General features: G+C 32.5%; 1 protein-coding gene and 1 long non-coding RNA gene across 3 annotated transcripts; both read left to right on the top strand.

Annotated features, from left to right (window-relative positions):
• Positions 1-862: 862 nt before the first annotated feature.
• LOC146935144 (histone acetyltransferase of the MYST family 2-like) lies at positions 863-7,771 on the top strand. The gene is made up of 9 exons (XM_085750302.1): positions 863-1,168; positions 2,348-2,436; positions 3,129-3,191; positions 3,629-3,838; positions 5,412-5,480; positions 6,132-6,293; positions 6,678-6,771; positions 6,865-7,007; positions 7,283-7,771. Exons 1-9 carry the CDS (start codon positions 880-882, stop codon positions 7,484-7,486), a joined length of 1,323 nt encoding a protein of 440 aa, XP_085606428.1. The 5' UTR covers positions 863-879; the 3' UTR covers positions 7,487-7,771.
• An 896-nt stretch (positions 7,772-8,667) lies between these two features.
• On the top strand, positions 8,668-10,628 carry LOC146935143 (uncharacterized). Of its 2 annotated transcripts, none has more exons than XR_015033076.1 (3): positions 8,668-8,951; positions 9,079-9,174; positions 9,996-10,628. It is a non-coding gene; the product is annotated as an uncharacterized LOC146935143 (long non-coding RNA). The 2 variants fall into 2 exon arrangements; XR_015033075.1 differs by having other exon boundaries at positions 8,670-8,918.
• The last annotated feature ends 435 nt before the right edge of the window (positions 10,629-11,063 follow it).

Below are 11,063 nucleotides of genomic sequence, written 5' to 3'. Positions count from 1 at the left end.
ATACAATAATATGTTGTCACTTCATCTACAACATGTTTGAATTGACATATTTAGACTAATCTACTAACATAAGTCTTGTAAGACTGTTTAAAAGATTATTTTTTTTTATATTAAGACTGTTTGAAAGAACTTATGAAATTAGTTATGACAATTTTTGTAAGTTTTTTTCACCTTGTTTTCACAAATTTTTCAATATAGTTTACTTTTAATGAGAGCAATTTAAACTATATTTTATCTTTTGCCATAAAAATAACTTATATAGCATCATGCATAAACATTTATCATGATAAGCGCTTGTGTCATATACAACAGACCTTTAATGAGATTAAAATGCTCAATGTATGTAAAACAATTTACAAATTTTACTCTATCAAACTCTAACAAAATCGAAAATCAATCCTAGACCTAGTAAAACTGAAAGAAAAAGAAAAAAAAACCTCTTTAACGGACGATGCATTAATGCTTCTATAAACGGATCTTGAGATCTACCATAACCATGACGTGTTTATAAACAAATTTTACTTTTTAGGTTCATTCAATTAATGATGTATGTAGTACATAATATGGACCAGATATATAATTGATTGAATGAACATAAAAAGTAAAATTTGCTTATATTTAGAAACGAATGGAGTACCATAACCGTGACGTGTTTTATAAGTCAAGATAAAATTATCATAGGAGACAATACATTGGTGCTTCTATAATCTGATCTTGAGGTCTACCATAACCTTGACGAGTTTTATGAATCAAAATAAAATTACCGAATAAAAACTCCCAACTTATAGGACACAGTACACACCGACTCGAACCACACACGATTACATTCTCCTTTTTATCCCAAAAACCGAATAACAAAAAAAAAACGCAAACCATTTCATGGGTTCGCTCGACGCACCAATCAGCGCGGAAAACGGCACCGCTCCGGCCGCCGGTCACGGCAAATCACCGTTAACCGATGGCGGCATGCGCCCTCCGCCGTCAGATTCGGTACCGGAGTACGAATTGGTGAAGCGGCGGAGATCTTCTGTGCTTCCGTTGGAGGTTGGGACGCGCGTGATGTGCCGTTGGAGGGATGGAAAGTATCATCCTGTCAAAGTCATCGAACGAAGGAGAGTTCATGGATGTGGACCTAACGATTATGAGTATTATGTCCATTATACTGAGTGTATGAACCTAATTTTCATTCTTTGTTCATTTTTCTACTTCAATTTAATCAAATTTAGGGTTTTCAATTTTTAGGGTTAGGGTTTTGAATTTTGAATTGTGAATTCTGTGTTTGATTTTGAGTTTTGTGGTTTGAGAGTTTGTTGGATTGTGTTTTCATTTAGTTGTAGTGTTTATTATAATGTCAATTGAATTTATTTTTTGTAAAATGTTTTGTTTTTTTTGCTTCAAACTTTCAATGAATGAAATTAGGATTGTTTGGGTTTTGAATTTTGTAGTTTTGAGAATTGGTTCAATTTTGTATTTACTTAGTATTAGTAAATTTATTACAATATCGATTGAATTGATTTTTTGTAAAATGTTTTCTTGTGTTTTTTTTATGAGTTTCAAGGGGATAAGCTCCACGAAACAGAAATGAAATTAACATGACTGATGGGCTAACACTCCATCAAAGTCTAAGTTAACAACATCCAAAGGAAAAGAAGGAAGACTGTTAAAAATGATGTAATCGGTTGTAGAATCTAAACCAGCTTTATCAAGCTTGTCCATTGCCCAACAGAGGTTGGTTTATGCCGTAAGGAGTTGACTCACACCCTTTAAGGGCATGAGTTGAACTCCCGCTAGTGGCGCAAGAACCTCGTAATCTTTAGGTACTTTCAGGGCTTCTCTAACCTTTTTGAGTCATTGGGACCCAACCCTAAACTTTTTCAATAGTTAAGGTAGTTCCCATAAGTGATGATGTAAAATGTTTTGTCTTGAAATCTATCATGTATGATCTGTTTATTTGAATAGACTGTAGTATACTATCACAAACAGTATGAGCTTGTTATTGGGATTTTCTTATGTGGTAACCATGCTATTGGTGCCATGTATCCTTCGACTTTATCAGAGACCTTACTAGGGGGATCTGAGTCCAATTCCACATTTTTTTTTAATTTTTTTTTTATTATAAAGCAATTCCACTTTGAACCAACATAGTGTTGGTTCTGTTATTAAAACTTGTGAATTTTTATTTGTGAACATATCAATATCAATATATGGATTATGTTTGAGCTTTTGTTTTTGAATATTCCTAACTCCTTCCAATATATTTGGTTACTTGCTATGTTTATTTGCTGTATGTAGGGATGCTAAGATGCTAATTGTTTTGGTCATTTTTTTGATCTTTTTTTTTTGGCAGTCAATAGGAGGCTTGATGAGTGGGTGAAACTTGACCAGCTTGATCTGGAATCTGTGGAGGCAGTTGTTGATGAGAAAGTGGAAGAGAAGGTAATGATTTATATCTTCTAATTGTCTGCTTTCCTTTACTTTAGACTGTATTTTTTATTTGAACGATTCATATAGACGTTTCCTTAGAAAGAAAACCTTGTTCAATCCATGAAACTAAGTATATCTTTAGCTAGTCCAGTTCCTTTAGCATCTCATGAATTCACGCTGTTCATAAAACATAAAAGAGTAGGTGTCTTGGTTAATTGGTTTGTACAATCGAAGAATAAAATTACAGAATTGTTCTCAGATGCTCATTTGCAAAAGCAGTAGGCATAGAAGGCGCTGTCATGAAGAGTTGTGCTATTGACATTTTCAACTTAAACAAGAAATTAGCCAAAAACACACTTTAGATTTTCCGGGGGAAGTAGAGGTTTAGGCTTGCCTCTGCAAGACTTTGTCTGCCTTTCAATATCTGTTTCATTTTCGACAGCCACAATAATTCAAGTTTTTTTTCTTCTTCCCACTGGATGGTGTCAGCTCTGTGCGTCATATGACATTAAAACTTCAGCCAAGTTTCAAAATATTTGTTTTATGGGGCTAAAATTATATATTGATGGGCAGTTATTAGTTGCTTGCACAGTCCGTTCTTCATTTTAATACAATGAACAGTGCTTGCTTTTTGGTTTATGTTCTTATTTCAAAACATGCATTCTCTTAAACTCATTTAAAAAGCTGTACTTGGAATTTTCCAGGGGGCATCAGGTTTGAAGATGACACGCCACCAGAAGAGGAAGATCGATGAGACACATGTTGAGGTATTGAATGTTTACTTTTAAATTATATAATAACAAACCTAGGCTAGTAGACAGAAATAAACACAGAAGAGTACATGCTAAATTTCAAACCTTTAAGTTTTTTTTCTACATGTGCTTAAGTGTGGGTAGTTGCTATCTGTAGTTTTGCTTGAAAATAAATAAATGTTTTTAACTTGAGGTAATCAAGTATTTGTTCACACTGCTCTAATTGAATAACTTGTCAGTTGGCAGTACACCTGTTTTCATACTTGAAGTTTTTATTATGAAATTGAACTCACATGAGACAAGTAATTGTGATATTATTTAGTTGGGGATTGATGCTTGTGAATGCTTTCTTGAATGTGAAACCAGTGTACTCTATGGGCTGATATTCCTTTCTCAAACTGTACTGTATTACTTATATTTTCTAATTTACATTTCCACTGTTGATTTTATAGGGCCACGAAGAGCTTGATGCTGCTAGTTTACGAGAACATGAGGAGTTTACAAAAGTGAAAAATATAGCTACTATTGAACTTGGAAGATATGAGATCGAGACATGGTATTTCTCCCCATTTCCATCAGAATACAATGACTGTTTGAAGCTGTTCTTTTGTGAGTTTTGCCTCAATTTCATGAAGCGCAAAGAGCAGCTTCAGAGGCATATGGTGAGTGGTGCATGAAATAATCCTTTTTCCCCCTTCACATCCCTTTATTTTGAAAAGTGACTGTTTTCTGCTGTGCTATCCTTGTTTGAAGATGATTTACATTTGATTGATGTCTTTGGTATTTTGCATGCGACACCCTTATCTTTTGTTTTTCCTCAGACATTTTGCAGTTTTTCTAATTGGTGCTTTGCTTTTATGATAATTGTTAATTGAAAATTGTTTATATGATAATTGTTAATTATAATAATTATATTTCTACTTGTAATCTTGTGTGATGATACACCAATGGCAACCAAGCTGCATTCAACTAGATTGGTTGGTTCAGGGCCGTCTTAAGCAATTCGTAGGCCCGGTTTTGGTCATTTAAGGTTTGAAGAAAAAATTAAATTTTGGGCCCCAAAAAATTAAAATGAGGCACTAAATAAAAAAAATTGCCCAAGTGGGACTTGAACCCATGACATGACATATTACACTAAACCAAAAGTGGCAGCGCCACTACAGCTCGTGTGCATAACCTATTATTACGTCACGTTGATTATATATAACTAATAATTATTTGCCTTGCATATAAAAAAAAAAAATTTGGGCCCCAAAAAAATTGAGGCCCGGTGACATAGCCCAGCCTCGACGGGCTATGGGCCGGCCCTGGGTTGGTTCTATTATCTTACTTTAGGCTATGTTTGCTTCGAAGGATGGAGTGGAATGCCATAAATTATAATTTTTTGAATTTCTCCCACAGAATCTGGTATTTTGTTTCAAAGAAATGGAAAAGATCTTGTTTCATCTTAAAATATCCAAAACATTAAGAGTTAGTTTTGTTAATCTAGTTTCATTTTGTTCCATTCCATTCTGCCCATCATTCGATATCCAAACACATACCCATGCTTTAGCTTTAGTTTTTTCAACGACTTACACACACATACATATTTTGTCAGCAACCCTTGGTATTGCATATAACGATTGTGGGTTTTTCTTAATCTTATTATTTTAGGATACAACATTTTAACATATTTTTATCCATGTAGCTAATCGACCTAGTCAGATAAAGCTTGGTTATTATTCATGTGTTATTATTATAAACACTAAGGCAGTACACTTGTATATGGAAAAAAGTTGTTTTTTTCTTTATGTTTTACCATTGTCAATTTTACTGCAGTTGTCCTCCATATGGTCCCTATATGATTGAGTTATTATTTTATAATATGCTCCTGTCATGCTCATATTTTGTTGCAGTTGTATCTGTTGTAGCATTATGTGATTGCAAATAAGCAAACTCCATGCTGCAGTTTTCTATACTTATATTTCTGACTAATAATTTAATCTTTAAAATTTATTAATGCTGTTATTTATTTGAAAATGAACTTTTCGGTTAATCAAATTCATTATTTTCTGGAACACTTGGAGTTAATAGAAGGGTACTGGACTAGTGAGTCATATGAAATGGCCTTTTGAATGACATTATTGGTGTTTCTTCCATCCTCCCCAAAAGACTAAAAAATATCTTTAGAAAAATGTCCTAGTTTTATGTACTGAATTCTGATACACCATTTTCTGTGCCTACCTGTTTATGCAGAAAAAATGTGATCTTAAGCATCCCCCTGGTGATGAGATATACAGAAGTGGTACATTGTCAATGTTTGAGGTACATATTTAACTCTAATGCTGTTTTCATTGATACAAGTTCTTGCTTTATTCTTTTCTTGTTCTTTGTTGTCAGATGTCACCGTCTTCCATTATGTTTAATTTTGGAGATTGAAATAACTGTCAATTATTGTGTATCATGAAAGCCTCGTGTATTAAATTAAACAATCTTTCTTGTTATCTTGTTTATTGATGAAGTAATGGACATTTATAAATCTGTAAAAGTGTAAACTAAATGATATGTTTTTCCTTCTCCAAATGCTCATCGTCTCTATCATCATATTTACTTTGGTATGTGTGTGTGCGCGCACTCGCCCACACACACATATACATATAAATATTCTTTCTACTGGGAGGTGCTATTCTTTCTACTGTGATGTATGTGGTTTTTTAGGTGCAATAGGATTTCAAAATTACTAAAATATCTGTTGAGAAAATTGATACCCGTCTTCCAAATTTAAATGGCTGAGTCTTTTAGTATCCTAAGTATTGAAAGATGTTTTTAGTGAAATGAGTTTCAGGAGATAATGATAACCGAGTTTTGAGAACACTCAGTTGTCTGGCAGGAAATTGTTGAGTGCAAGAGAGTCGGTGTGTAGTTCGAATTTTGCTATTGTTTTTTAACTATTTATTACTATATGTCTGAAAACAGGTTGATGGCAAGAAGAACAAGGTTTATGGGCAGAATCTTTGTTATTTGGCCAAGTTATTTCTTGATCACAAGACCCTCTACTATGATGTTGACCTGTTTCTGTTCTATGTTTTGTGTGAATGTGATGAAAGAGGATGCCACATGGTTGGATATTTTTCGAAGGTAATACAACATATTTCTATTATTTTTGTTCCCTGTTAGATATTTGTAATTTTTATTTTTTTATTTTACATCTAAAAGCCCATTGAACTGTTCTTTTTGTATCAGTACACAGTCTTTGAAGTAGCAGGGCCAGTTATCATGCTGTATTACTATAATTTTATTTTATTTATTTAGGAGTGTTTACTTTAGGAGCTAAGTTGTTTTGACAGACTTCTTTAAAAAAAAGTTGTTTTGAGTCATTAATGATGGTTGTAATTTGAAAAATGAACTTTATTTCAATATAATTTATCTTCAATTTCCATAATTCTATTGGTTACAGTAATAATTTATTTGTTTGACATTATGGACAACCTTATTGATATTGATTACTTTTTTATCGTAAAGGAAAAACATTCTGAGGAATCCTACAATTTGGCATGTATCCTCACCCTCCCACCTTACCAAAGGAAAGGCTATGGAAAATTTCTAATTGCTTTTTGTAAGTTATCCTGAAAAATAGGCCTCTTCATGTTTGTTTGAGTTACATGTAGAAGTTTAAGTAAAATTCATAATGGTGTGAAACATTGGACAGCATATGAACTTTCAAAGAAGGAGGGAAAAGTTGGTACACCTGAAAGGCCCCTTTCAGACCTTGGACTGCTAAGCTACAGAGGATATTGGACCAGGGTTCTTTTAGACATTCTGAAAAAGCATAAGGGAAACATTTCTATCAAGGTAAGCCTCTTCCATTTTCTTTAAAATTTGTCAATGGCAAATTCATGTTTTAAAGTTTACAAGTAAAGTTCATTTGAGATTTTGGACTCTGTTGAACTTACTTTTATGTCGATTAATTTTGATTTTAATTATTTTTAATATTTTACTTGCTGGGATATATGAGATGTTTGGATAAACAACTTAATTAAGCGCTTATAATATGAAAGTTTATGTATTAGGCATTAGCTCTTTCTACTTGTCAATGCTATGGTAATTGAAGAAGGTTTTGTTTTCAGGAGCTGAGTGATATGACTGCCATTAAAGCTGAAGATATATTGACAACTCTTCAGAGCCTAGAACTGATTCAATACAGGAAAGGACAGCATGTCATTTGTGCGGATCCAAAAGTTTTGGATCGCCATCTCAAAGCGGCTGGCAGAGGGGGTCTTGACGTTGATGTTAGCAAATTGATTTGGACACCTTATAAAGAACAAAGTTGATCCATCAAAGAACTGCTGTGATGTAACTTGTGCTTGTGTATAAAGTGTAGGCTAGGTTTATTAGTTGGAAACATTTCCCCTTTTGATGTATGTGTATTAACTAACATCTTAGATTAGATGACAATAGGACTGACTGATTTATATGCTTTGTAATGTCTGTATTGATCCTATTATCCAGAGGAACGATTTTTATTTTATGGATATTCCTGGCTATTTCTTTTTTGACAATTGGATAAGATTGGCCTATGTTTCTCATAAAGGTGATATAAGAATGTTTGAAAACAATATCTTGTTTTGTTATTCTTCTAGATTTATAGATCTGGCAATCTGTTAGATATATCGGCTGCTCCTTGTTATTCTTCTAGTTTAAGAACTGCTTTTGCCTAATTTTGAAAAAACTGGTTCAATTTAAACCAGTTAAAAAAAAATAAAAAATTGTAAGAGTGGTGACACCAGTTCAGTCAGCGCCGAGGCTTTCTTTTATAGCAATAGTTTTCTTGTAAGAATATACCTAGAAGTATTTCTCAGTATCACTAGAGATTATTTTTCATTGTGTATCAAAATTTAGGAGCAAGAATCTTCAATATGTAAGATTCTAAAATGCTAGTGTGTTAATTCATCTTCTACTGCTGAAAGTGATGAGGAAGTGGTTGGTAGCCTGATAGGTAAATATGAATTTTTTTTGTGGTTTTCTATCTCAACGCATTATCTATCTTAATTACTCGTGTTTAATCTGTTTAATTATGCTGACATTGATTTGCATGAAGTGGCTTTGACAGTTTGTATTTTACGGTGTATTTCATTTTGCCTCTAACTATTCCAACTTCTCCAAAGCAAGAGATAATTTTGAAAAATAGTTCCTCATCTCATATTAAGACATCTATCTACTCTACTTACAATATAAGAAAGGAAGATACTGCCAAAATTATTTAACTACCCCTACTCCAACTTTTTTTCTCTACTCACAACTTAAGGCTATTTTGATAATTTTGTAAGATGTGACATAACAACTTCAAATATTATATTATATTTTTACTTTTCAGATTTTTTAAGATCCAAAGATCCAATGGTGTTGATTTGTTACATTTTGATCAAAAAAAATTTATTTTGGAGGCAATTTCTACACTTTCAAAATTCAAATCTAAATTTTTTTCATTATCTTTTTCACTCACCGATTCTCTCCCTCACTCCCCTATTTCTCTCTTTTTTCCTACTTTCTTTCCCTCTTTCTCTCTCTTTTCCTATTCATACTCTTTCATCTATAATTTTTCCTCTCACGATCTCTTCTTCTTTTCTTTCCTTTTCCCATCTTCTTCATCTCTATCTCAACAATTTGTTTCTTATGTTTTTTTTTTTTACTTTTTAGAGATGGCAAATGAGTCACAAGATTAGAGATTTTCTATAAAAAAAAATGTGACATGCATTTGAGTAGGTACAAAAACCGCAACTTCATGATTCAAATATGGTATGTTGTTGTTATTGTAATTGTTGTTGTTGTGTGTGATATTTTTCGTTGTAATATTTGGGTTTCTCTTAATCTCCGTTGAAGGATTTTTTGTGTGAAAATTAGTTATTTTGTTTGATTTTGATAGGGAAAAGCTTTCGTTGGAGGTGTTGGACAGTTGTGAGTCTATGTTAAGGTTAAGATGAGAAAGATCGAGGAGAAATTGTTATTTGGCTACAATTAAGTAAGTTGTTATTCACTGGATTGCTATTTTTTTTATGCATAAAGGATATGAAATTTAGTGATTTTTTTGGATGAATTTGCTTTGTGTGTTTACCAACAAGTTTTTATTTCTATTTTTTATTGTAGTAAATAATGCATGTTAGGTGTTTGATTTTATTCTTAACTAAAACAAATAGGATTACAATAAGCTATCACACTAAGATGTTTTTGGGATTAGTTTTTTAGGAAGTAAGATCAAAGGGAAGTTGATTTTTTATGTTAAAATGATACCGAGAAAATGAGATTAAATTTCTAAAAATTAGTGTTTATTGCATATTTTTAAAATAGATTTTTTTATGCTTTTGCGGTTTGAGTTTGATTTTTCATGATTGACGGATATTGGTTATTGCATATTTGAGACAAAACAATTTTTTTGAAAATAAGTTATGTTTAATCAAATACTGATGATTGTGCATCGGCTTAACTTAAAGGAAATATGCTTTGAACACAACACGCAAAAAAGAAAGCATTGGAGAATTGTGCATCGACTGGTGATAGTTAGTTAGTAAAACAATCTAAATACAAAAAATATGTGACATAATCTATGTGATATTGCAATCACTCATCATCACTGTGTTTGTTGTTGTGTTATATGCATTTGTGTACGTGATCACTCGCAAAGTGTTTGTGAGGTCTCCAATTTTTATTAAAATTTCAAACTATCATTTATATATTAAAAGCTCTTTCTCTCTATCTCTCTCTCAATCTTACTCTTCCTTGTATTTTTCATACAATCTTCCTCCATCTTCATTATCTCTAACAAGTTTTTTTTTTCTTTTGTAGAAATTCCATAAATTTGTTTCATTACTCAATCGATCTCATATAAAGATATTCCATAAATTATGCAACAGATATGGAGATTGAAAGACAAGATGAAAATGGTGATCAACAATATAATAGGCATCACGTTCTTCTTCTTCACTATCAAGTTCTTCATCTGCAATATTTTCTTCCACCATTTTTATCATATTACTTTGTTTTCTTAAGCTTCACACATTCAACTGATGAAAAGGAAGGAGAAAAAATAGATATAAAAGAGTCACATGTAAAACAGGTTTATACATATGGTCCTGAACTTTCTTATGTAGACATGTCTTAGAATCAGAATCAGGGTAACATTCAGGGTGATGAGAAGAAGAAAGAAAAATCGCCTATGACATGGCACAGAATCACATGCGATGGTTCCGTCAAAAAGAAGGATTCGAAGGTACCGGTGTACAATCAGTCGAGGTTGAGGAGGAGCAGGAGGACATGCTACTTTGGTCCTCGACCAAAAGCAGGTGCCGTAGGGACTGTAGCGGGCAACCCGATTGACTTGTGTGACGATGAAGATGAATGAATGTAATGGCTTGTAATTCCTAATTGTTTTGGATCTTTTTTATGTTTTTTTTAATATGTCGCCCATATTTTGCTACATTTTCCTTAACATTACGCTGCTTTTGAATAAAAATCGCGTTTTGAATAATTTCAATTAAAGTCACATTTCGAATTTTGAATAATTGCGTATTCAAATAAAAACTAATTAAATCTAACGTGAATTCGAATAATTAAAATTGCGACAGCGTGAATTCGATTAATTAAAATTACGACAGCGCGAATTCGAATAAAAATTATGACAGCGTGAATTCGAATTCAAATTGCGTATTGAATAAATTCGAATAAAAAAGTACATTACATTACATTATATTATATTCAGGTTGCACCTTCAAACTACAACAATTATCTTACCCCTGAATGAGGTAAATTCAAACTCGCTAATTAAACGAACAATGGACATTCCCATTGTTGGTTTAAATAATGGTATTGAAGTGTCAAAAGAATGTGGTACATTCCTTGACACTTCAATACCAT

Source organism: Medicago sativa, chromosome 3, assembly GCF_051527215.1.
Source record: "Medicago sativa cultivar Bolivia chromosome 3, Bolivia_mono, whole genome shotgun sequence".
NCBI classification, from domain to species: Eukaryota; Viridiplantae; Streptophyta; class Magnoliopsida; order Fabales; family Fabaceae; genus Medicago; species Medicago sativa.
The sequence above is the reverse complement of the archived record's forward strand: the minus strand, read 5'-3'. Positions and strand labels throughout refer to the sequence as shown.

Excerpts from the sequence above, each read along its gene's own strand:
- LOC146935144 (XM_085750302.1), top strand. The coding sequence starts at position 880 with ATGGGTTCGCTCGACGCACCAATCAGCGCGGAAAACGGCACCGCTCCG. Across the intron at positions 6,772-6,864 it reads AAAATTTCTAATTGCTTTTT|CATATGAACTTTCAAAGAAG; the intron begins GTAAGTTATCCT and ends AACATTGGACAG. Across the intron at positions 7,008-7,282 it reads AGGGAAACATTTCTATCAAG|GAGCTGAGTGATATGACTGC; the intron begins GTAAGCCTCTTC and ends TTTTGTTTTCAG.